The sequence below is a fragment of the Ambystoma mexicanum genome, chromosome 3q, assembly GCF_040938575.1.
Source record: "Ambystoma mexicanum isolate Mex_15411 chromosome 3q, UKY_AmexF1_1, whole genome shotgun sequence".
NCBI lineage: Eukaryota > Metazoa > Chordata > Amphibia > Caudata > Ambystomatidae > Ambystoma > Ambystoma mexicanum.
The window spans coordinates 1,018,251,276-1,018,278,518 of NC_090926.1; the positions used below are offsets into that span (position 1 = coordinate 1,018,251,276).

The window sequence follows — 27,243 nt, forward strand, 5'->3', positions numbered from 1 at the left end:
ATAGAAGACATGGGGCCTCATTACAAGTTTGGAGGAAGCCATGCCCTTAAGTGTTAGAGGAGTCATTTCTACTACTCTTAAAGATCCACTGTTTGAACAGACATTTCCAATATTTTAGATGAAACAGTTCAGGGGAAGGGAATCCACCACTGGGTAAAAGGATGGTTTTGTTTGATTTACATACTCCGTTTTTACCTTTTGTTGTTCATTTTTAGTGCGAGGGTCAGATAGGTTAGACACAAGGACAGTTTGCTTAAGTTGGGCAAGAAACAGACCGATCCCTAGTTTTGATTTCTTAGGCAGGGAAACACTCTTTAGGTTAGAGACAGAAAGGCCTTTAATCGAAGCCTTTTATTTCAATAAAATATTTAATGTTGAAAACATTACAACTTTGTGCCCGTCTCTCATTACTGACCAATCGAAGGATGCATGAAGACATCATGCCTAAATGATTTGATGAAGCAGACTGTTTTCCCTCGAAGAGTTGAAAGCTGTTGCACTTTGCTAAAGTTGGCCTCGACCCTCCCTTCCGAGGGAGAGGCCAGACACGCCGGTGTGTTTAGATGTGACCCTAGGTTAAGAGCGATCTGCAATGGCAACAATCATGATTTTGGAAAGTTGATCGAAAATCTCAGTGAAGTGAGGCACCTGATGGTCTCTTTGGTGTGCTGCAAGGCCAGTGGACGAGAGTGGGGGCGGATCAGCCAGTCGTCAAGGTAGGGATAGACATGGTTCCCCAAATAGCACAGACGGGCTGCCATAGGAGCCAGGCGCTTTGTGAAGACAGTCAGAACAGACTTAAAGCCGAAGGGAAGAGCCTTAAATTGGTAATGTCTGCCATTAGCGACAAACCAGAGAAAGCGCCGGTGCCTGCGATGAATGGGGATGTGAAACTATGCATCCTATAGGTCTAAAGAACCTATAAGTCTCAGTGCTCCATTAGTTCGAGCACATGCTGCAACGTGACCATGCAGAACTTCTGGGACCTGAGAAATATGTTAAAGATGGGCCTCCAATCACCAGACTTTTCTCACCAGGAAATATCTGCAGTACACGTTAACCCCCCCCCAGAGGTTTTTGGCACCATCTCTATTGCCTCCCTTTTTAACAGTGTTCGGATTTCATGCAAGAGCAAAGGCAGGTGTTGCGCCTGTCTTACAACAGGAGGAATGGAGGGGCATTTGTCCAAAACCTCTAAGGTGTACTGGACAATGCCGAGCAGCCACTGGTTGGGGAGATGTTGCGCATCTCGCTTACAAGCTGATATATGGCCTCCTACTGGGGTGCTGAAGCGGGGGACTGGGCCCTGAACCTGGTCGGGCCAGTTTTGTTTGTGCCAACCCTGCGTTCAACCCCCCCCGGAAGGACTTTAAACAGCCTCTTTATGCCTTGTGCATGAAGGTTGGCGATATGCTGGCCTGTACTCTTTTGTGGACCTGGAGAAACTGCTATTGGATGAACGAAAGGACTGCCTTTGTTGCTGAAGAGTACCCAGCAAGCCTGCTGTATTCGTCCCGTCTTTATGGACTGCAGGGTCTCATTTACCGGCTTGGCAAAAAGGTCCACACCTTTAAAAAAGCATACCGACAACTTTCGATTGGACTTCAGGCTGAAAGTTAGCCTTGCCTGTGGAGCACTGCCCAGTTGCCCATTTGGCGGAAACGGAAATCTGAATCAGCAATGTCCAACGCGACCATAACCATGTGATCAGAGGCAACTTCACCCTCGTGAAACAAAGCCAATGCCTCGTTCTTGTCCTCGGGGAGGAAGTCCAAGATGTGTCACAGCTTATACCATAGCTCTCTATCGTATCTGGAGTGTATCGCTTAAGCGTTAGCCGCTTTAATGGGGGAGGTGACGGTGGTGATGACGTGTTTCCCAAACACGTCCAACTTCTTACCCTCCTGTCTGGAGCCATGCATGGAGAGGAGTTGTTAGTGGACCTCTTCCTCGCTGCAGCAGAAGCCACTTAGCCAGTGAAGGTTGTGAACAGACACTTTGGGGCAGAATCCGTTTTTCTGTACTTCTTCTCTAGGCAATCCTTATTTGGAGGGGCCGAGAAAGGAGTTTATGACCAACTGTCACACGCCGCACCGTGGCGTGTCAGGGACTGTGGTGAAGCTGCCATTAACCAGCACAGCACGTTCGCCCAGTACGCTCTGTAGCAGTCTAGTCTCTTAGACCTGCGGTCGCGCCCCATAAAGCAATGTGGCAGATAGGACTCCACGTGTTGCAACCCATTCTGTTTTCGTATGGGTTGCCGCACTATTCCTTGGACCTTGCTGGTAAGTTTTTGCCTCGCTCCCTGTGCTCGTGCTCTTTGCAAGGCTCCTCCCCTTCTACGGTTCACGTTTCGCTGTGTCCGGAGCTGCGTTTGTCTGCCTTCGTTTTCCTCTTGGTCCCGTCTTTGCTCGCTCTCCCCTGTCTTCTGGATTTCTTACATTTTCCTGGGGCTCCCTCCGTTTCTACGCCTTCTCCCCTGGCGCTCACTACGCTTCCCCCGAACTCCTTCTGGCGATCTCCCTCGCTCCTGGAGGAGGCCTTACTATAGTGCTACAGCACATTAGCCCACGGAACGCCATCTCTACAGTGCTACGGCGCTCAAGCCCACAGAACGCCATCTCTGCCCTGGAACTAAACGGCACTCTCCGTTCATCTGGCAACCTTGACATTCAGCAGGAACGACTCACACTGGCCCAAGGACATTCCAAGACATCTACAGGGGTTTTTCTGCCTTGTTAGGCTTTTCCCCTCTCCATGGCTATCTCGGGAAAGAGGCCCCGCTCTCATCGGCAGACATAGTAGCTTCTCTTCGAGGTAGACCGTACCTCTTCCAGAAAAAGAAGAAACAGTCCGCCAGGAAGAAAGGAAGACTTAAGGAGTCATCTTCAAGTCCTGAACAATCAGGTGAGGACCCAGCCTTACAAACAGATCAAGAAGAGGAAGGTGACACCAACAAGCCATCTTCCCATGTGTCGTTGAACAGGGGGATTAACGCCACCGATTTCCTAAAGGACTCTCCTTTGGAAAAGGAAACACTCCTTTTCTTTATCTTCCGGTACCAGGTTAAATACTTTTGCTGCACAGGTCAGCAGTGCATCAAAGGATCCGATCTCATCCGGTAGAGATTCCCTTGAGGGCAGATCCACATCTGTGGGTTCGCCATCAGCCGGAATCAAGTCGTAAAACTCATTTGTACCTCAAGCACCTTGTGAGGTGTCAGGATTCGGATCCGTATCTTTATCTTTGAGGGCAGCCACAGGATGGAAAACAGCCTAGGCAGAAGTGAATGAGGCACTAAATGTGGCCTCTGCCCCGAGGGCAATGGTGGACGCCTAGAGGGAGCAGCAAGGGGAGCTGCGGGAGGCAGGCGCTGTTGCAGATTGGAAACCAAGGTGTGCAGTGTAGACCGGACGTATAAGGACAAGACTCTGGGCCATTTCCATAGGAGCCGTGGGAAAGGACATCATTGGTAAAGCTGGTTGAGGAGCAGCGGGTAAGTGCACAGTTTGCAGAGTTGGCCGTGGCTGTTGAGAGCGATAAGGCCTAGGAAGAATTGGGTCAGGAGAATCCTTGACCTCTTGAAGATCAGACCAGAGACCCTGGAGGCTCGATGGAGTGCCTGCATGTAGTAGTTGGGCAGGTGGCAATGCTCTGGAAGAGCCCACCGATGACAGGGTGAAGAGTGGTTTTGCCTTGGTTGGTTTTGGTAGAAAGGAAAGGGTTGGTGGCATCTCCTTGTCCACACTCGCAGCCCTAGGGAAGGAGGCGATGACAGGAGCCTGCGGAGTCGTCGACGTTGCTGCGGATGAGGGCAGCCATGGAGATGGAGCAACCTTGTGTAGAGTCATCGTAGTCGTCCACAGGACAGTCGATGTAGTCAGAGCCGTCGACGAGGTGGTAGATGAAGATTTCAGTCGATGGACCAGTGACGATGACTGAACAGATGTAGACTCCAACAGATACTTGAATTTTTATGACTGAATACAAAGAGAAAGAGAAAGTTATAACATCAAATTGTACAAGAAATGGAGGAGTAGAGAAGGTGGGTAGAGTCGGGCCCACGAGAGTAATGAGAAGAGAATAACAAAGATAGGGAGAGGAACATCAGGGCATGAGAGGAAGACGACCAAGTCGGGCAGAGTGTCTGGAAGGCAACTTCCCTAATTTCTTTTCGTTGCTAACAACATTAATTATGTAGGGCTAGTTTAGAAGGTTCTAGAGGGAGATTAGATAGAGAAGGCCTTTAGGTTCTCGTTAACCGTAACCTATAGAGTAGATAGTAGGGGCCAATAGTCCCTATATACTTACCTAGGTATCCCCAGCCCCAGGTACGTGTGGAAAATGCTGAATCTGAAATGAGAGTGAGGAACAGCCCTAGCGTGCTGCCAAAGAAATCCAACAATCCCCTTGAAACCTCTCTGGAAGTTGGAGCATTCTATGAGCAATCTTTGACATGCATGCACTTATTAAATACATTTACTGGGTTTCCGGCACAGTATAAAAGCGGAGAAGTATAACATTGATAGGTTGGTTACTGCCCATTGAGCTGAGCAACTTCTTAATGTGGTATAGTTTCCTTGTGCAGGTACCTGGGGTCAGGATACGCAAACAATTTTGTAATGTCCATAACAAGTCCTGCCATTTACCCCTATGCGGTGCCCAGATCAACTCTATATAACATCTGTCAGATGAATCTGGAGGAGTCCGGACTCAAGTGAGCCCCAGTTACCCAAAAAAGGCTGCTACTGGGGCATGCCTGGTACAATTGCCTTTACAGTGCATAATTTGCGGGTGTCCTCTAGGAATGCCATCTCGCATATGGCAACAGCCTCTGCAAGATTATGTTATCTTTAAAGAAGGCTGTCTATTATCCCCTCAATCTAAAATACGGGTCTTGGGCCCCAAATGGAGACGCTACACCATATGTACGTCGACTGAATGCTTCGAGATGGGCTTGCTTGAAAGGACTGTTCCTCCTGAAAGCCATTCTATTGAACCGTTCTAGAGTGACAGCGAACAAGTAGTCTCCCAAGTCTTCCCTGTCCCCACCCAGAACTTCACATGGGCCCATCGTTTTCTATTAACAGTGATCATAGGAGGGGGGCCTGGCCTGAGCCCATGGAGTGAGGTCGTCTTGAGACGGAGCTCCCGTTACGATCCGTGCACATATCCGACTTGGAGACATCCTGGCACACGCTGCAGCGGCCTGAGTGCAGGGTAAGGAGGAAGAAGTAATCCTACAGCAGCTGAGCGAAATCCCAAGCAAAAACGGAGCGTTTACATAGTAAAACGCCCGATTGTAAGAAAGCCCGGCGAAAATCCAAGATGGCGGACGGAGCCGCGACCTCGAAGTAGAGGGAAGATCCCCGCGGGGATACGACTGGGCCAAGGAGCAGACCAGCCAGCGATCCCGCGGCAACCGACCCCCCCCTCGTGGGGAGGAAAACAGAAGCCAACCGCAGGAAAACAGGCACGGTAGGAAAAGGACGCGGGCGCCTCAGCGGGGGAAGGAGCGGCCCCCCAGGAGACAGACCCCGTGGAGAGGCTGACGGGCACGGACAGCGAAAGAGGTCGCCGCGCAGCGGATTCCCGACGGTGGACGAGCCAGGGCACGTGGAGTAGACACCGGGCAGCGCACGCCGGACGAAGTGGCAGGACCTCCGGCTCCAGGTCGCTGACTGACCGGCATAGGGGAAAGGCCTCCCGGCGCCAGCGGAGAGGCCACAGAGCGAGGGGGAGGCAGCCCGCTTCCCTGGACACCAACAACCACCAAGCAGGACTAACTGCCGCCATTACATCACCCCCAAGACAAGGCAAAGTCCGGGCCCCCGGCGAGCCAACATGGCGCCCACGCAATAAGGTGAAGGGCTACAGTGCGCGACCCGTAGAAGGCAGATGAGGAGCCGGGTCGGGAAACTCGGGGACCACCTCATGAGGCACATCTAGAGGCAAATATCAGGACTTGGTGCTAGCATTCCGCTTTGGAAACGCCGCCCCCCCACCTTTGGCCCAGCTGTCCACGGGATCGAAAGTGGATAAACACACAGGGACACAATGCCAAATAAGAAAATTGAAGGGAAGGCCAAGCAGAGTACCATGGACACCTACACCAAGACACCAGGGCAAAAACAGACAACGTCAACAAACATGGCAATGGCTGCAGCTAGTGCACCTCAACCGACAGAAGACGCAAACGAGGGCACAATCATAGGAGCAATAGCTGCCATGAAGGCATCTCTTGAAAACAAAATGGACGCCGCAATAGGGGCCCTGAAGGTGTCGCTAGAAAAACTGGATGCGGTGATGGTGGATGTGGGCCTCCTTCGTCAGGATACGAGGAACCTGACGGAGAGGGTGGGGGCGACGGAGCAACAGGTGCAGCACGGCAGGGGTCGCCACAACACGGACGCAATTAACAGAAGTATTGCAAAGAGTCAAGGCCCTGGAACGGAGAGCGGAGGATGCGGAGGGCAGAGCTAGGAGGAACAACATCCATGGAATTGGACTTCCGGAAGGCGAAGAAGGTAACAACCCTACGGAGTACATAGAAAACATGCTCCTCCAGGATGTAGGGGCGGGGGAGTTGTCTCAAGGCTTTGTGGTGGAGAGGGCAGACAGAGCACTGACAAAAAGACCCCAACCGGGTGCCCCTCCGAGACCGATAATTGCCAGGATCATGAACTTCAAAGACAGACAGAATACTGGCATTCTCAAGGGGGAGGCGATTGTCAGACACTCCTCTAAGATCACAATGTACCCGGACTATACAGCCTTGGTCCAAAAGCAGAGAGCACAGTTCGGCCCAACGAAAGAACGACTTAGGTGTGCAGGGGTGAGATACATGCTGTTCCCCGCCAAACTTAAGGTGATATACCAGGATAAAACATGCTTCTTCGATTCGACGGAGGAGGCCCACAGGTGGATGGACGCGCGGGGCATCCCCCAGCTGAGGCAAAGAAACGCCAACAATAATGCAAACAGACCCTGATAAGGCGAAACGAGAGAGAGAAAACGCAGTCACGCGCAATGATAACAAACAATTGATAAACTAAGCCGGAAGACAAGTATGAAGGAGCGATCAACCTCACTTTAGTCAAGGTTGGCTGAGAAAGGCGACGCCCCCGCACAGTGAGAGCAATCAACAAGTTTAGATGCCCGTTTTAAGGCATCACGCCGCTGCAAGTCGGCCCCTTCCAAGGGAGTACGATGAGGGAAGCGGCGAAGCCCGAGCAGGGGAAGGGTGGCTGGGCGTTTGTTCATTAGTTTTTGTTTGGGTTAAAGATGTTGAGTGTGGTGAATGGACAGCATATGGCGCAGGCAACAGGGAAACGACCGCAAAGGATGAAGGGGAGATACGAGTAGAAGGTGACCAGAATTATATACAGCAAGTGGCAAAAGATGACAAACATGGCCGCACCAGACGGGGGGGGGGGGGCCCGCAACAGGAACCGTAGGAGACTCCCACACAGGGAGAGTAGAGGGCAGGACACAGACACGGCTGTGGGACGAGGAAACCAGACCGCAAGAAGAACAATGGGGCTAGATAGCACGTCAATAGTCACCTGGAACGTGCAAGGCCTTAATGCGTATGTCAAGAGACTTCGGGTCTATGCATGGCTAAACCAAATGAAGGTCAAGATAGCGATGCTCCAGGAAACGCACCTAACCTCACAAAAGCAGGCCAAGGTGAACAAGAAATGGGGAGGACAAACATACAGCGCCAAGGTGGTCAAACTATGCACGGGGAGTACTGATATGGATTGCCCCGGGGGTCCCGTTTCAAATGCTCCGGCAGGAGTCGGACTCGGAGGGAAGGCTGGTGCTGATACACGGAATGCTGGAACATAGGGAAGTGTGCCTGATCAACACCCATGCCCCGAATTGTGACGCAACGGACTTCTTTAAAAAGTTGGTGCCCAGGCTGGCCCAGTACAGGGAAGCGACGTTCATCTGGGCCGGCGACTTCAACTGCACCTTGAACCCGTTGCTGGACAGGTCGGACGACAGGCACAGGAAGCCAGCGCCCCCGGCAAAGGAACTGCACAGGACCTTAGAGGGATTACAACTGGTCGACATCTGGAGACAGGTACATGGAGAGGGTGCAGACACTACAGTGCACCGCATGGGACATTTACACGGTTAGACTACATATTTACGGGCAGGGAATCATTACATGATTTCACAGAAATCACTATCAAAGCATGCACCCTCTCCGATCATGCCCCAGTATTAGCAACATGGGCACACACCCACAGGAAAGCCCCGATACCAACCTGGCGGCTCCGGGCAGAGGCCCTAAGAGGGAGAGCTGGAGGAATACCTCCAGGAGTCCATAGAGGATTACTTTGAGCAGAATGAGGGTAGCGTGGAAAGTAGTTCCACACTATGGGACGCGTTCAAAGTGGTGATAAGGGGGGCGGCAATAGGCAGGATTAACGGGGGCAGCTATGAAAGAGCTCAGTGAACTTGAGAAGGTGATAGAAACGGAAGAGCGACGAGCGGGAACGGGAGGGAGTGAGCCCCGAGAGCTAGTGGAATGGAGGTCAGACTGTATGGTACTTTGGGAAAAACTGGGAAGGCTGAATTACGGGAGGTATCTACAACGCCTACACGCGGAAGGGGATAAACCCAGTAGACTTTTAGCGTGGCTCACTAGACAGGAAAACAAAAGAGAACCCATAACAGTGTTAGAAGATCATACAGGGAAAGAGATCAGAAACCAGGAACATATTAACAACCTATTTGCCCAATTCTACGAGCGACTATACGCCCCGAACCCAGGGATAGATTCAGAGGACATAGTGGATGCACTGGCAGAAATCAGATTACCAAAATTGGCAGAAGAACAGGCTCAGTCGTTGGACGCACCTATAACGGTAGAGGAAATAGAGGGCGTGATTATGGAGCTCCCCACCGGGAAGACGGCTGCCACCCAGCATGTCCGAATCGACGATAGTCCCGATCCTAAAACCAGGGAAGCCCCCCAAGCATGTCCCTCCTATAGGCCAATCTCCCTTATTAATCAGGACGCTAAAATTCTGACGGCGGTGTTAGCCAACCGCCTGAAACAAGTTGTGCCCACCTTGATCTATTCGGACCAAACGGGTTATGTCCCGGGGAGGAACACGTCGTGGAATCTTCGCAGATTGCACCATGTACTAGAAGAGACAAATCAAAGGCAAGGCGAGAGCGCAATAGTGTCCCTGGACGCTGTCAAAGCGTTTGATTCGGTGCGTTGGGAGTGGCTGGTGAGCGTACTCGCCCACTTCGGCATTGGTGAGGGATTCCTCCGGTGGATCAAACTGCTATACAACGATCCTAGAGCAAGGGTGAAGACAGGGCGATTCATCTCAAGGGAGTGGAGAATACATCGGGGAACCAAGCAGGGATGCCCACTGTCGCCATTATTATACATTCTGGCCCTAGAGCCGCTCGCGGCCTTCCTTAGAGCGGAATATGGGGACACCGGGATAAACAGACGGGGTGCTCCATCAAATCTCGCTATACGCGGATGACATGCTGTTATTCGTAGAGAATCCAGCCGCCAATCTACCATGCCTCCTAGAGGCGATCGGGGCATACACCAGATTATCGGGCATAGCAATTAACAAGGACAAATCCCTGGTACTCCCTCTGGCGGGGCTAAGGCGGGTCCCCCCGGGGAGCCTCCCGGACCTGGGCCTGACATGGGCACGGAACTCCTTCAGATACCTCAGAATAGAAATACACCACAACACTGCTGACACCCATAGGAAAAACACACTGGCGGCACTGGAAAAAACACAGAAATCAATGGTCTTCTGGGGAACACTCCCGCTGGGGATGATGGGGAGGGCGGCCCTCCTGAAAATGGTGGTGCTGCCGCGCCTGCTATATTACTTCACAAACATCCCATACGCCATTCCCAGAGCCTTCTTCAACAGATTAAATATGATAACACGGAATTTCCTATGGGGAGGAGGGAGAAACAGAATTGCTATGGAGACTCTCCAGAAAGACTACGAGGACGGCGGTATCGGGCTACCGGATTTCGAAAAATATTACCTAGCAGGACAGCTCCAGTTCGCAGTCAAGTGGCTGGGAGAGGATGAAACAATAGACACAATTGTCTTTCAGCCAGCACTGAAACGATACTATTTGAGGGAGATCTTGTGGCTTAACACACCCCAGCTCAAGACCCTGCCGAACATGCTTACGATCGCAGTCGGGCTATGGAAAAGGGCATGGAAACTCCAGGGTATGAAAGACCCGTGCTTGACACAGATCCCTCTGGCGGGCCTCCTAGGGGGGAACACGAACATGCTAGCGATGTACCGAGTGCACTGGGAGGCCAAAGGTGTAGCACAAATTGGAGACCTGAGGAGAGGGGATAGGTGGGCAGACTTTCAAGAAATAGTGGATGACCACGAGATACACGAAGGCCAAATCATCCTTTACAATTGCATAATACGAAATATCAAAAAAGATGGCCAGAATGGATAGACCCGGAGGAGGAGGAGATGACAGAGTTAGACGTATGGTATGACATTTCAGAGGGAACCCACACAACCTCCAGGTTATATGAACAATTGTTAAAAACAGTAGACCCGCAAGGATCAAACACAAGGCGACGTTGGGAGGAGGAACTCCAGAGGCCATTTAGCGATCAAGAATGGGCCAGGGCGCTAAGATACCCAAAAAAGGTCTCAAGGAATGCACGGTTCAGGCAGGCACAGCTATATATCACACACCAAGCATACCTCACGCCCAAGAGGATGCACAAGATGCGGACGGAAAATCAAAACAGGTGCCCACGCTGCCTGGCTGAGGACGCCGACGTGCTCCACATGTTATGGACATGCCCAGTGATAGACCTTCTGGGACAGAATCAGAACCAAGATAGCACAAGGCGGACTCCAACTACAAGCAGAGCATCCAGAGAGATACCTACTAGGCCTCTTCCCAAGGGGAAGCAGACATGAATTGCACCAAGCAAAAATGAAGGACTTAATATGCATATTGGCTAAAAGAAGAATAGCAATGTCATGGAAGTCAAGGGAGGGCCCGAACATAGATGCATGGTGGTCAGATCTCCATAAGTGGGCACAGACAGAGACTGCGGTGTGGATAAGAGCGGTGAAAAGAGGGGAAGGGGAAACAGTACACAAATTGACCGCATGGAACTCCTTGATGCAGGACCTATTCGACACGAGAGAAGAGAGAGACAGTGAGGACACCATAGGGACGGCAGACTAACGAGTAAGAATGAGGTTACCCGGCATGAGCTCCGTGGCAAGACACCTCTGTAAAGAACTCTGCGGTAGACCCAACAAAGGTGATGGACATGAAGGGTACGGTCGCCCGAGAACCCCGAAGCTGCGGAAGTACAGCAGGCTCCGAGAAACATACTAACGCGCCAGTGATGCTGTGCCATGTCAGATTGTATGTTTTGTTTTTGTTGTCTTGTTGTTGTTCAAAACCAATAAAGAAATTTAAAAATAAAACAGTGCTCATAGGACATTCCATGCAGAGTCATAAGGTATGGTTAAAATAAAATGAAACAACAATGTCCTTGTTAACACCTAAATGCAACTTAACATGCAGACCTCCATCTCCATCCCAGAGCACAGTACATAACACCCATGGGGACAGTCATCCAGTGATATTGCCACTGGCACCCCTATACGTTTTCGAAAGACTCGTATGTGTGTTCGCAGTGTGGTCTTTCTAAATCTTTTTTTTTTAAGTCGGTCTTTTAAAAACTATTTTTTCACCTACTTCCAATCGATTTATGTGAGCAACAAGTTATTGATTGTTTTATGTAAAGCAATATTCAATGCCAAAAAGTTCCCTCATTTTCGCATGTATCGCCACACTCACGCATTTGGGCATTTCAGAGACAGCAGGTGAAGTACCTCAAGAATTGCAATACATAATTAAGCTTTGATGTAATCTCCAGAACATGGTCCTATTAATGTAGTAGAAGAAGGGGTACAACAAGAGTCATGCAACAGTCTGGTATTCAATTGTTTCACCAAGTACCATCTCAATTGTAGCCATCAATACTTGGCACCTAAATAAGGTCCTACTGACTTTTTTTATCCCTGGCAGACAAACAACTCGTGCAAGGGAATAAACTGTAGTAAATGACGGTACCAGGAACTCTGCAGGAGGCTAGCACCTCGCCACACACCAACCAAAAACAAAAACTCAAATGTGGAGATGAACATGAGATACCATTCTGTTTGCAGATTAAACTTTTACCTTCTTTTGCATTGTATGTTATTGTTTCACCGTTTCCATTTGTTGAAAGGCAAACAAAACCAACAAAATACAACTCAATATGAAATGTACGCATCAGTAGATGTATGAAAAAGGGATGCACACCACAGTAACAGAAAATGTGCGACTGTAGATTGGGAACCAATTTGTGTTGAATGTTCAGGGTCTTCGAACCTGTGCCTTTCGAATGTATGTCTTGACTGCACCTCCTTTCAATTCGACATACATTTAGTCACATTTACTTTTCTGTACCTTAACTTCTCTTGTCTTTCACTTCCACTAGCATTTACTGAGTCATTGGAGGGGGAGACCTCCTGAACCCTCTTTTTACCCCATATTCTACTCCCTGCTAATTCTTCACCCCAACCTTTAACTAACCATAACCACATGCATTTCCACCAACACAATGTGAAGATGCAGATGAAGTAAAGACTTGAAGTAAATGTATGAGAAAGTAAATGTCTTTTGCAGCTACAGCGTATGAGTGGTAACACACACACCATACATGTGCTTGGTTACCCAAACCTGTGCACATCAGCAGCACAATTTCAGACTAGCACCCCACATCGGAGGGAGTGGAAAGGTGAAATCGTTCTCCCATTGACATCGATTATGGGGAAAACATGAAATCGCCTAGAGTTTACTCTACGAGAATCAAAAGCAGGCAAAAGAGGCATCCCTTGTTAACAGATATTACAAACCTTAATGCTTTAAAAGCACACTGCTTGACAAAACCCTTAAGCAAGGGGGTAGGAAATACTGGTTTGTATACTTCTATGTTAAAGTATCAATATTACCTGTCCAGGAGAGAAACAGTGGGTACATGGTAATATCTATGCACAGCATGCAACCCCATGCAAAGGGTAAGGGGCAGTACTTGCCGATAGGCAAAATTAAGACAAAACCAGTCTTTTAACTCAGAGACTGAGTTGCTGCCAAAAAGAGGGCTGGATGCTAGATACCTGAGACTATATAATACTTGAGGTGAATTGGGCGAATCCCTACTTCCATAGATCAGTCCTTGACTAAGTTCTGTAACCTCTTCTTAACCGCTTCAGTGTTACAATCCTTTACTCTTTCCAGAACTGTTTTTTCTATAAGTGTTCGACTCACCCACAATGCTGTGAATAATAAAAAAAGGGGTTGAATCGTAGTTACAATTAGCACCCTTTGGGGATGGGGAGGGGGTAACCAATTAGGAGACTAGACACGTGGGCTGATACAGCTCATCCAGCCCACGTTCCAAGCCGCCTGATGGACGGTTGGTCCGCATGCCATTTTCTTCCCCAACCCTCTGTACCCATTTTTATGAATCATCCCCCCCCCAAACCTCATTGCAGCAGCGAGTGCCACTGCTCCTTCCTCTCTGCCCCATTTGGCCGCCATGGAAATGGAAGAGGGCCTCCTTCCTTTCCCATGGCAGCCATGTTTTTATAGCATTTTCTTTCCGTGAACGGGATGCCACAAGGCGACCCGTTCACCGCGAAAGAAAATACTTTATATTAGCCTCGTCCCAGCCCATGAGATGGGTGCTAATAGCGTTAACCACCCGTTCCAAGCGCTGGAACAGGTAGTAATGTCCCAGGGCCGTTTCCATCCATTCCAGCCCTTGGAATGGGTGGTTAACGCTTTTAATGATTGCTGTGTCCTTTGGACTCTGCAAACCGGCATTCACAGCGGTACCACATCGTCCTATCTGGTTGCCTACCCTGTACTTTCACACAAAGTGATACAGACACCTGTTGAAAGCTTACACCGCAAAAGGAGTGACCAGGAAAAAAAAAAATTGTAATGATTAAAATTACACACATTGGAAGACTTGAAAAAGGTTATTCAATTAATAAATGGAACAGTTGCTTGTCCTTTATTATTTTTTTTAAAAGGGCTGCCTCTATTCAGAATAAGACACTACTTACCACCCTGGGAGATATCGACTTCTGGTACACGAAAACAGCGATTCACCATAATTCCGTCTGGCACATCAGGTTTGTAAATAAATTCATATTCCCACTTTCCGTTTCGCACAACACAATATTTGTATGGAATATATTTGTTTAGGTCTTTTTTTGCAACTGTAATTAAACCTTCAAAAAGCATTCCATGTTCATTCAGGTTTCTGTGGATTGCAAAGAAACAATAAGTGCTATAGAACCCACCAAAAACATTGGTAAATCTTAAAATGGTCACTTTGTTGCAGAAGAATGAGTAAAGTAGATCAAGTTTCTGTTCATTTTGCTGTAGAATTAAGATTTGTTTCGTATGAGATTCTTTACTTTAGGTCCCTACTGACAAGTGTTTGGGGGTGGAAGGGCATAAACCTCAAAAGACATCTAAATGGGTGCATTTAAGGCCCTACCACAAACCTAAAATGTAAACAATGTTTTAACTGGAGGAAAAGAAGATGTACAACCACTGGAGTGTAACTCAATATTTATCTCATTCATTGTAAAGAACAAACTGTTCCAGGGGCATGCCAATGCACCAAAAACTGTCTGGAACACTATGCATATTGTAATTATCAGGCATTCATAAAGCACTTTTATTCGGAATTGTTCAATGGGTAACATAAAAAGCACTTTCTCTCATGACAGGTAAGCACTGTCTGCCAAACTATAACCATCACACTCCTAATCCGTATGCGGATACATACGCAACTCCTTATGCTGGTACATCTTCAAGCATGTGTGTTTGTTACAAAACCATGACATTGCTTTTGTACACCACTGTATAAGAACTCGAAATGCAACAAAGGTAGTGGCGCTCCGAGTGGCATCTCGACAGAAAAGGGAAGTTAGAGAGAGAAAAGATCATGCGATTGCAAGCAGAAGTATGGTTTAGTGGCAGTTATTAGACGGAGTAGATTCTAGAAAAGTATTTTAAAGTGTATTTAATTGCTACATATATTGCACTTTTTAAAGAATGCTTATTTAAAAACTACTGTTAAATGACATTTACCAGGTTACTCACCGTAGTGACCACCTTACTCCTAGTCCATAGTCCCCTTTCCTCCATACTTATGGGACATCTCTCCGTCCTGTGGGACGGGACCGGATCACTTTGTAAAAAGCATCCACATTTTCTTCATAAATGTGTCCCTCCTCTCTTTCCTGCGCGGAGCCCGGCACGCAGCCTTAACCCCACCCACCTTTGCTCTGCCACATGCATCGCCCATCAGTCCTTTTCTATCGCAGGGTCAAAGACCCATTAGCAATAACAGAGGAACCTTATTAGAGGGGACGGCGGGCGGGCGTATGGAGGAAAGGGGACTATGGACTAGGCGTAAGGTGGTCACTACGGTGAGTAACCTGGTCCTACGTCCCGTCCCCTTTCCTCCATACTTATGATTCCCAAGCACTCCTTCGAGGAACTATGGGTGGATGGAAATACCCCTTACTGAAACAGGTTCTTCAGCACAGCCTGGCCGAACTGAGCGTCAGCTCTAGAGCTCATATCGAGGCAGTAATGCTTACAGAAAGCAGATGGGGAGGCCCAAGTAGCCGCTTTAGCGATGGACTCCCAGGGAACATACTTCTGAAAAGCAACCGTGGCTGCCTTGCCTCGCACCTGGTGTGCATGGATACCTTTAGGAGGTTTCAGCTTTTGGACGGTGAAAGATTCCGTGATACAGGCGGTAATCCATCTGGAAACAGATGCCTTAGACGCCGGCCTGCCCAGAGGCTTACCGGAGGTCACAGACAGTTGGGAAGAGCTCCGAGCTCAGAAGTCCTGTCCAGGTAGAACCTAAGAGCTCTTCGGACATCCAGGCAGTGTAGAACCCTTTCTGCCTCCGAGGCAGGGTTCGGAAAAAAGACCGGAAGGGAAATCAACTGATTCAGATGGAATTCGGTCACTACCTTTGGTAGGAAAGCTGGGTTCGTCCGAAGGACTACCTTGTCCTTGTGAAAGCCCAAGAAAGGGTGCTCCACCGACAATGCCTGGAGCTCACTCACTCTCCTCACTGGCGTAACGGCTACCAGAAAGGACACTTTCCAGGACACGTACTTGAGGTCAACCGTAGCCATTGACTCAAAGGGTTTATGGCACAGCGCCGTCAGGACTACATTTAGGTCCCCAGGTGGGTGCGGAATACGAACCGGCGGGTAGAGGCGTGTCAAGCCTGCAAAATGCCTCTTAACCACTGGGTTACTCAGAGAATAAGAGCATTGGTCTATAGCAAGATAAGCGGAAACCGCTGAAAGGTAAGTTCTGCATGACAGCACGTAAACACCCGACTCTGCTAGGTAGGACACGAAGGACAGCACAGTGTCAATTGTAGCCACCCTTGGATCCAACTGCTTTTCCAAACACCTACAACCCTGAGCCATTTACTCCTGTTTTGGGATCTGGTCGAGGGTTCCCTGGCTGCCTGGATAATACACATGTTATCCATAGACAAGTTAAAATGCTCTAAGACTTGAACTCAGGCACCATGCCGCCAAGCTGAGCGATTGTGGTGAGGGGTACCACATCTGCTGTTCCCCTTGATGAAGAAGATCTGGGGTTACTGGTAACCTGATCAGCGGAAACACCGACAGGTGTTGAAGTTCTGAGAACCAAAAACTGGCCGGCCACCACGGGGCCATGAGCAGAAGGGAACAGTTCACCGAGTTCTTCCGCTTCCCAATTGCTCGATGAACTAGAGGCAGAGGCGGGAAGGCATAAGCTCTCATGTTGCCATGGAATCTCGAGAGCATCCCCCAGAGAGGAGGCTCTCAGCCCCCCTCTGGAGGCATACCGAGGAAGCTTCTCGTTTACCCCAACGCAAGAAAGTCCATGAGAGGACCTCCTCCAACTCCCACTCGTAGCTGACCACTGTCCGCCAGCTGAGGGCATCCGCTGTGACATTCAGCTGGCCCGGGATGTGCACCGCAAGCAGCCAGACGCCATGAAGCACAGCCCACTCCTATATCTGGATGGACAGATCAACCAAAGGTGCCCACCCCGCAGGCAACAAAAAAATGTGCGGAAGGGGTATCCGAGCATTCCGGTCATAAACTGACCGATAAGGATGCGCACAAGGCCGAGAAACCAGCCCTACACCGGAGGACGATGGCGCAGCTGTAGGGGTAGCGTTCAAAATAGCTGCCGCGGTCGTGGCGGGAACAGGCGCCATTTTGTCATCACCTAAGGGGAACTGCGGCACGTGAGGAAGTGAGGCAGGGGTCCCCGTCGATGGATCAGGGGTCTTAACTTTAGCCTTAACATAAGGAACCTCGGCAGAGCCGGTACTATGAGGCCTGGAATGTTTCTGCGACATATCAACCGCCAAATTAGCCTTCTCAGGAAGGACCTCGGCGCTGCCGGTAAAAGAAGTATTTCCCTTCTTTGCCCCCTCAACAGATCTGGTGTCGCCGCAGGAACGGTGAGAAACAACCTTCACCGATAAGGCCTTGCCAGACCCTCAGAAATGTTGGTAGCTTTAGCCTCTGTACGAGGGATCCAGGTCCGGTAACAGCCTCACTCGCGCAGGCCTCGAACATCCGTTCAGTAGCACCAAGCCCCACCAAGGCCTCGGGGGGCGCACCCCGGCATAAGAGCCAGTTGTCCAAATGCGGATACTCCTGGATACCCTGGAGACGAAGATGGGACGCAATCACTGACATCTTCGTGAAGACACGCAGCACGGAACTGAGGCCAAAAGGAAGCACCCGAAACTGGAAGTGCTCCTCTCCCAAAGAGAAACGGAGGTATCTCCTGTGTGGGTTCCAAATCAGGATATGCATGTAGGCATCCTGAAGATCCACCACGCTGAGCCAATCACCCGCCTGCAATGAGGAGCGAATCTGGACGGGCGTGATCATCTTGAATTTCTCTTGGGGTAAGGAAAGATTGAACTTGGAAAGGTCTAGGATGGTGCGCAGGCCAGCCTGGTTGGGTTTGGGCACCGTAAATAGCCAGGAGTAGAAGCCCTCCCCTCGCTCCCCAAGGGGAACGGGTTCCACAGCTCTGAGGACCAGAAGTTTCTGAACCTCGGCCTTGAGGGAGGGTGAGCCGACAGCTGAAAGGGAGGGTTGAGGGGCAGGGTAGGGGGTAAAGGTAAGCGGAAGCCCGCTCGAGCGACTGATAAAACCCATCTGTCTTCAGTGATGGTCTGCCAAGCCTCCCAATGAGACGCGATGCGTCCTCCCACCGGGGTCTCATGCGAGCGCAAAACCCTCATTTGGCAGGTTTATCGGTGGTAGTGCCACCTGAACCTGATGAGGCTGAGGAGCAGGAGAAATACTGCATACGCTGTCGTCTACGGCGGTTATTCCCCGCAGGAGTATCCACTCTGCGATTCTTGCGGTCGAGGAAGCCCCTAAAACCAGAGGAAAATCGACCTTGCGACAACGGCCTTTGAGTCTTGAAGGGAGGTTTAACCAGAACAGACAATGATTTGGCCGTCTGAGTGCTGTCTTTGGTTTTGGTGAGCTCTACATCAGTAGAAGAGTGAAAAAGCTCCTTACCATCAAATGGAAGGTCCAGAACCTTGTCTTGCACCTCCTTCGAGAACTTAGTGGCATGCAGCCATGCTTGCCGCAAGGTATCAACCCCTAGCATCAGACCCCGAGGTGCCTACTTGATGAGCCGCAGCCTCCAGCAGATCCAGGGCCAAGACCCTGGCATCGGAAAGGCCTCCTCTGAAATCCTCCAGCTTCTCGACCGGAATGTGCTCCTCAAACTCCGACAAACCTCTCCACATCCGCATGTTAGCTCCCGCCAAAATCAATTCTGCATTGGCCTGCCTGAGCTGCAAGGCCGAATTGGCAAAGATTTTCCTCCCTAGGGAGTCCAGGAGCTTGTCCTCCCTTCCCAAGACCTGAGTCGCCATCGCGGAGGAGGAAGCTGCAGGTCTGGATTGCAACGTGGCCGCAGCCACCACTGTGGAGGAGGGAGGCGGACAAGACAAGGCCACTTCTTCCGAGGAATGTAGCCTGTACCTCGCGTCAATCTTTTTATTTACAAAAAGTCCCGAGTGTGACTTTTCCCAAACCCTTCGGACCTCAGCCAGAACGTCCTTCTGCAAGAACAGGCCGGTACACTCCAAAGGAGACAAGGTGAACGCCCCAGAAAGCACGCCCTCCTGCGGAGCAGGTGCCTCGGGCACCGGAACATCTAAGAAGCTCATCATGTCCAGTACCCGGTCATGGGACGCTCTGGTAGAGCGGGGCAGGTCCTGGTTGTCCTGATCGCCTGGAGGGTCATCTGACCGGTCCGGCTCCTGCTGAGCCGAAGCACTGCCTTGTCCACTGGGGTCAATGGCGGCACAGGCGGAAGCGCAGGGGGAGCACCACGGGCAAGGGAGGCGCCGGTGGAACCACCGACGGGACGGGTGGAGCCGGAGGCGCGGGTGGACATTTCTCTTTGAAAGGCCCCTTGAAATATTCCCTCATGGGGTCGGTGCGCATAAGCGCTTGAAATTTACAGAAAAAAAAAAGTGTCCTCAGGAGATTGTTTCGGAACCTGAGGCCTCCTCTCATGAGGTGGACAAATCCAGGGACGCAACGGGGAAGGGTGCCACACAGGCCCCTCCGTCGACGTACCCACATAAATCAAGGGAGCCGCCCCCGCGGGCAACGAAACATTGTGCAGAAGAGGCATCCGGGCGTTCCAATCAAAAACTGGCTGGTAAGGATGCGCACAAGGGACCTTAGGTTCACCCGAAGGACCGAACCCTACACAAGAGGCCAATGGCGTAGTTGTGGGGGTAGTACCTAAAATGGCCGCCGTGGTCGTGGCGGGAACAGGCGCCATTTTGTCCTCATCTGAGGGGAACTGCGGCACGTGAGGAAGTGAGGCAGGGGTCCCCATCGATGGATCAGGGGTCTTAAATTTAGCCTTAACGTAAGGAACCTCGGCAGAGCTGGTGCTATGAGGCCTGGAATGTTCCTGCGACATACCAACCGCCAACTGAGCCTTCGAAGGAAGAGCCTCGGCACTGCTGGTAAAAGAAGAAACCTTCTTTACCCCCCTCAACAGATCTGGAGTCACCACAAGAGCGGGAACGGTGCGCTGTCACCGACAGGGCCTTGCCCGGCCCCTCAGAACTGTTGGTAGCCTTAGCCTCTGTACGAGGGACCTTGGACCTAGGCCCGGTAGAAGCCTTATCGGCACGGGCCTCAAACATGCGTTCGGTAACCTCAAACCCAGCCAAGACCTCGGGGCGTACCCCGGTTTCGTTTTTGAGGGAAGCCGAAAGAACGGCCTCAGAGCAAGCTCCAGTACCCCACGACTCAGTAGAACTGGGTCTACACACAGCCCCCACAGGAGGGGCCTTGGAGTGTACTCCGGTGATCACAGGCCCCTTTCGGAGACCCTCGGAGAAAACTCTGGTAGAATTATTAGGCCCGACAGGCTCCTCAGGGCAAACCCTGGTAACAGAGCGATCAACGCCCCTCCCGGCTCGAGAGGAACCCGGTAAGGTATCCCCCGGTCAGGGTGCTCTGAAAAATCAAAGAACTTACCGGGCGTTTCTTCTTCTCGTCGATGAACGCCTGAAAATGCAAAGGAGGAGTCCGTCCGAACACCTCCTCCCACCGCTCCAACCGACGTTGAAGAGCCCGGACCGAAAGGGAGTCACAGTAAAAACAGGAGTCCCAACGGTGTTCCGGACCCAAACACTCTAAACAAAGAGGATGGGGATCCGCCCTCGCGAAGCGACGGTGACACGATGAACAGTCTGGAAAATCTAGTTTAAAAGACATAGACAGACTAGTAAACGAACGCTAGCGAGAGCCAGAGAGGGAAAAATAGAAGAAAAACTTCCGAGGATGCAAGTGCGTCAGACCCCGATCGTGCAGAGAAAAAGGACTGATGGGCGATGCGTGGGGCGGAGCCAAGGTGGGCGGGGTTACGGCCGCGTGCCGGTCCCCGCGCAGGAAAGAGGGACACATTTTTGAAAAAAATGTGGATGCTTTTTACAAAGTGCTCCGGTCCCGTCCCACAAGACGGAGAAATGTCCCATAAGTATGGAGGAAAGGGGACGGGACGTAGGAGTAGCATTAATTACCGTAAAAGCATTTCTGATGATTGCATCTGCTTAGATTCACATGCTGTGCATAGTCCGACATCCAGTGGTCACTGCAGAGTATTGCATTTTGTTTTTCGTAGTCGAAAAGGCATGTCTGTAATACTATCCCTATAGTGACGTGTAGTGTACCCAAAATCCCTCCTGCGTCGAGGTCCCTCCGTTTGTATTTTTTCTGACCTGAGGGAGCCTTATTAGAAGTGATTTAGTACAGAAAAGAGAAAAGTAATAAGAGCTCTATGTTCCTTCCATCCGAGCGGGGAAGAAGGGTGGGCGCATGTGAATCTAAGCAGATACAATCATCAGAAATGCTTTTACGGTAAGTAATGCATGTCTTCTGATGCTTGTTAATCTGCTTAGAATCACATGCTGTTCATAGACTAGCGCTTTATACGAGAGGGTGGTCCTGTCCTCAAATATTTAAACTCTGCGGTGATTTACTGCAGATGTAATTTACACAAATATCCACATTGGTAGTAGTACATCATAGCAGGTATGCATTCCTAGAAGGAGGTACTGATCCAAATTCTGGAGTTAAACAACAGCGTCCTTTTTTTAAATTAGGTCCCACATGTTGGCATTGAAAAATCAAAAGCAAAAAAGTGAACCCTACATGTTATTTCCAATATAAAACAAAATATTCAAATGTTAAGTACATAGCAATTTCCAAGGGTACATGTGCATTGGTGATAGACGGACACTGAAAAAATTCCTCTTCCAATTTCTAAAGTGTCCTGTGAAACAAACCGAAAAATTCAAAAATTCACATGTGTGTCTGCAAAATTTATGTGGTGTGTAGACAATCCACCTGTACAATAATACGGTATTGTTTGGACGTCAACATAAAGGTAGTGGTGCAGTAGGCGGATCAATCCTAAAATATTTCAAAATAAAATCGGTGAGGAGCTTATCTGGGGGGGGTCAAGGGCCTAAGACCTAGAGCACTCACCTTGCATATGAGTGGGGAGATGCAAGTATGTAGGAACCTCCAGCCAGGATAGATCTCCAGGCTCAGGAGGGGCGAGGGTAGGTCACGCTGGGGTATTATGTAAGAACAGGGGGAGAGACAGAGATACGGGTGAACTGGGGTAGTGAGAAATTCATGTGTAGCCTAGTGGCGGAATTGAAACAGGAAGGGGTACCTTGAGGTTGTGGCAGTGCAGTAGACAGATCTGCAGTGCCTCCGTGGTGGAAATATGCTGCAGGGCTTCCGGGTTGGGGATGCTCTGAGATAAAAGAATGCCAGAACCAGCCAGATGGTCTGGAATCTGGGGGTCTGTATGAAGGAGACAAAAAGAAAACAGGCAGCCCCATCAGCATGAGTCATGTGGAGTGTATATCGCGCATGCGTCCTAACGCAAACAAAGTGCTGTCACTGCGTTGGGCGCATGCACGAAGGATAAGTGTATGTGCGCATGCGTGTGGGCATATAGGCAGTGTTGCCATGACGCTGGAAACGCGTTTATACAGGGCTGTATGGGGTGTGGCCCAGGCGGCCCGGACAATGCAGCAAGAGATATAAAAGTGCATAGACTAGCGAGCAGTACCCGGAGTTGGAGGTGGGTTGCGAGAAGGAACAGTAGAGAAAAGATGTCTTAGTACAGCTTGTCCCACCTGGGAATCAGATCTAGAATGGGCATCTAGACAGTAGTGTTTTGTAAAGGTGTGTAAAGAACTCCAGGTTGCCGCTTTGCAAAAGGACTCAAGGGGAACATTTGCAATGAATGCTATGAAAGCCCCAGTGCCTCGAGTAGAATGTGCTCTCGGCTTGAAGGGCAGTTCTCTCTTAGCAAGAGAGAAACAGAGTGATGCATTGGACAATCCACCTAGATATAGTGGATTTTGAAACTGCATCTCCTTCTCTTCCTGCACCCACCGAGACAAAGAACCGATTAGTCTTTGTCAGTGGCCTAGTTCTTTCCATATAAAACATAACTGCTCTGCACACATCAAGTGTGTGTAGGCTTTTTTCTCCCAAGTTTGTTGGGTTTTGAAAGAACGTAGGTAATTCTATAGATTGGTTGACATGGAATTTAGAAATGAATTTTGGTGCAAACCTAGGGTGTGTGCGTAGAACCACCTTGTCTTTGTGAACAGTTACAAAAGGGATCTAGTATAGAGAGCGCTTGTAGTTCACTTACTCTCCTAATGGAGGTGATAGGTATTAAGAAAGCAGTTTTAAGAGCGAGGTTCTTAAGTGTTGCTTTGTGCATGGGTTCGAAGGGAGAACCCATTAGCCTGGTTAGTACAAGATTTAGGTCCCATCCGGGAGCTGGGTTAGATATAAGAGGATCCACCCTCCTAACTCCCTCCATGAAGGCTTTAATGACTGGAACTTTCCACCATGACACCTTATGTTGAGAGGTGGTGTATGCGGAGAGTGCAGCTAGGTGAACTTTAATAGAATTAAAGACTAAGCCGGAGTCTAACAAGTGAGTCAGGTATAGAACAATCTGTGTGGGAGCGCAGTCAACGGGGTTGATGCTTTTAGCCCTAAACCAGATGACAACTTTTTCCACTTGCTAGACTAGCAGTAACGAGTGTTCGGTTTCCTTGCCTCCCTAAGGATGTACATGCATCTTTGTGGGAGCTGCAAGTGTCCAAATTCTATGACCTCAGGAGCCAGGCTTCTAAATTCAGGGTATGTGGGCATGGGTGCAGCGTTCTGCCCCCGTCCTGTAACAGCATGTTGTACGGGCAGGGTAGTTTCACCGGAGGAGACAGACATCTCCATCAGGAGAGCGAACCAGGGTTGTCGGGCCCACATAGGGGCCACTAGTATCATTGTAACTGGTTCCTTGTTGAGAAGGAGAGTCGGGGGGGGGGGCGGAAGTGTAAACACATTTCCCTGACCATATTATCCAGAGACCGTTCCCCTTGGAGCGGTTCTGGGGGTACCTGGAGGCTAATCTTGGCATTGGGTGTTCTCCAGAGTTGCAAACAGATCTATTTCTGGGAAACCCCATTCTGCGAAAACGTTGGAGACGATGTCTTCTTGTAATCGCCATTTGTACTCTGCGAGTAGAGGAAAGTCTCGGCTGAGTTTGTCTGCCAGAATATTGAGTACCCCTAGTACATGTTGGGATAACAGGAACATGTGTTTGAGAGCCCAATTCCATATGTTCTGGGACAGCTTGGACAGTCCTGGAGAATGAGTGCACCCTTGCTTCTTTAGGTAGTACAAGGCTGTGGGGCTGTCTGTGAGGACCAGCACTGTCTTCCCTTGAAGGCGTGTCTGGAAAGCCTTCAGTGCTTTGAAGACCGCCAGTAGTTCCAGCAAGTTTATGTGTTTGCACACTACACTCGGAGTCCAAACTCCGTGTGCAGTCTGATGGGATAGGTGAGCACCCCATCCTGTGAGGGATGTGTCTGTGTTAGAGTGGCTTCCACTGCGGGGGTGGCGAATGGTTTCCCCAATACAAGGTTTTCCTTCAGCCACCATTGCAGCGAGAGAACCAAGGCCTGCGAGACCACCACTAGATCGTCCCATTGTCCGCTGGCCTGACACCACTGGCTGTTGAGCCACTCTTGCATTGGACGCAGTCGCGAGCGAGGTACCAAATAAATACATGAAGCCATCATTCCTAGCAATCGCATGGCTTTGCATACCGTCACCTCTGAACGGCTACATATAGAGGGATCTGAAACAGCATATTTTGGACCCTCTCATTGGAGGGGAACACGAGGCCATCCTTTGTTCGAATTAGAGCTCCTAGGAATTGCTTGACTTGGCTGGGGTCTAGGCTGGACTTCTTCTCGTTGATGGAGAAGCCCAGTTGGAACAAAAGGTCCACCGTTCTTTGGGTATTTGCGAAGCATGTTTCGTAAGAATCCCCGGTTATGAGCCAATCGTCGAGGTAAAGGTATACTGGAATGGACAACCTGCGCAGGTGGGCTGCTGCCACTGCCAGTATTTTTGTGAATACCCTTGGCGCTGATGCTATGCCGAAGCAGAGCACTTTGAACTGGTAGTGTTTGCCTTCTATCATGAACCTGCGGTATTTCCTGTTCGCTGGCAACATTGAAATATGAAAGTATGCATCTTTCATGTCCAGTGTTGCCATGTAATCCCCCTGTGAAAGCAGGGGAATTACTTCCTGTAAGGTCACCATACGAAATTTTTGAGGTTTGACAAATTTGTTCGCTGGGCGAAGATCTAGTACAGGGCGCATGGTTAAATCCTTTTTGTGTACAAGGAAGTACACTGAATAAATACCCTCCGTTACCTGTGATAGAGGCACGACCTCTATTGCTCCTTGCTCTAGTAGCAGTTTGACTTCTTGAAGAAGGATGGCGAGGTGCTCCGGTGATAGGCGTCTTCCCCTTGGGGGTCTGAAGGTAGGGGACCGACTGAATTCTATGCAGTAACCGCGGGCTATGGTTAACAATACCCAGCGGTCTGTGGTTATTCCCTCCCATGCTGGTAGAAATGACGTTAACCGGCCCCGACCGGTGATGCATGGGAGGGGCCCCGAACCTTTGGGTCATTTGGTGTTGGTAGCCGGGGAGCCTCTAGGAGTGGGGCCCCCGACCTCTTCCCTTGCCACGACATTGTCCTCTTTGAGCGTATTGTCCACTGGTTCCTTGAGTGGAGGACCAGTTGCCTGCTGAGGAGTACGGTTGTTGGCTTTGTCGTTGGCCACGAAAAAAGCGTCTGTTGCCATAACCTCGCTTATTAGGAGGTCGTGTGATCTGGTCTAAAGTCTTTAGAGTATCAAAATCCTTCTTAGCTGTCTCCAGTGCATCGTCCACCACCTTACCAAAAAGGTTAGAGTCCTCAATTGGTTTATTGATGAGTGATGCCTGGGTTTCTGGCTTAAAACCAGAGTTCCTGAGCCAGACATGACGCTTGAGAAGTACCCCCTGAACTAATGACCGGCGAGCCGTCTCCGCAGCATCTAGCATGTTCTTAATGATGCTCTGGTTAACCAGAGTACCTTCTGTCACAGTGGCTAACAAACAAGTTCGTAAGGGCTCAGGGACTTTGAGGTCTTGGCGTAACTTTCCCCATTGAGCATCAACGTAGCTTGCCAGCAAGGTATTGTTATTGGCAATTCTGGTGGAGAAAGCTGCTGAGGATGTAATCCTTTTTCCCCAAGTCATAAAGCTTCTTTCCCTCTTTGTCTGGGAGTGCTTCGCTAGTAGATAAGGGAACCCCAGCCCTTTTCCTTGTGGTGGTTACTACCAAGGAATTAGGTATTGAGTGACCCCTAATATATAATGGGTCCGACGGTGAGGGACTAAAAAGTTTCTCAATTCTCAGGTTGACCCCTCTCACCAATGCAGGTGTTGATAAAGATGGAATAAGTCGTCTCTTAACTGAGACAAGAAGGGGAATGGCCTGACTAGTAGGTGGTTTCTCCTTATTTATTTTCTCCACAAAGTCTATCTCTGGAGTAATCTCCCCTGTATCAATTTCAAAATGTGCTGCTGCTTTACGTAGCAGCGCATTGAAAGTGGGTTGGTCATCTACAGGTGACAGGTTTCTGACCGGTGTGGTCTGAGGAGAGGACAGATCCAGAACGTCAGGGTCTGTTGACGCTCCTGGATACTGCCAAGGCTGTGAGCCACATCCGTCTGGGTCTTCTTCGAAGTCCCTTCCACCCATGTCTGGGTATTTCTCAAAACCTTCTTCAGGGTGTTGTTGATCCTCAATATTTAGGAACTCTTCATCCTCCTGAAAGTGAGTCCTCTTCAGTGAGGTCATATTTATTAACCTCCTCTTGAAGTGGGTCAAAGAGTCTTGGATATTTGGCCCTGGGATCTTCATGAAGTATCTCTCTTGGCCTCTTGGTTGTAACGTGTTCAGGGGTGGACATAAATCTAGTTTGTCCATACATGATTGAAATCTTTCAAAAGTCCACTGGGGTAACCCTGAACGGTCTGGAGGCGGAAAAGGACGCTCCTCTGCCTGTAGCCGTCGAGATCTCTCCCATAGAGTGGAGGATATACTCCCTTCGCCCTCTGAGAAA

At 49.9% G+C, this 27,243-nt stretch overlaps 1 protein-coding gene across 3 annotated transcripts in view; it reads right to left on the reverse strand.

Annotated features, from left to right (window-relative positions):
- The window catches only part of RNF213 (ring finger protein 213), a 3,248,263-nt gene that overhangs the window by 2,980,512 nt on the left and 240,508 nt on the right, over positions 1 to 27,243 (reverse strand). For all 3 annotated transcript variants that reach the window (XM_069655189.1, XM_069655190.1, XM_069655188.1), the window contains exon 6: positions 14,181 to 14,380. In XM_069655189.1, the coding sequence (XP_069511290.1) occupies positions 14,181 to 14,380 (200 nt within the window). The remainder of the gene's footprint in view (positions 1 to 14,180; positions 14,381 to 27,243) is intronic.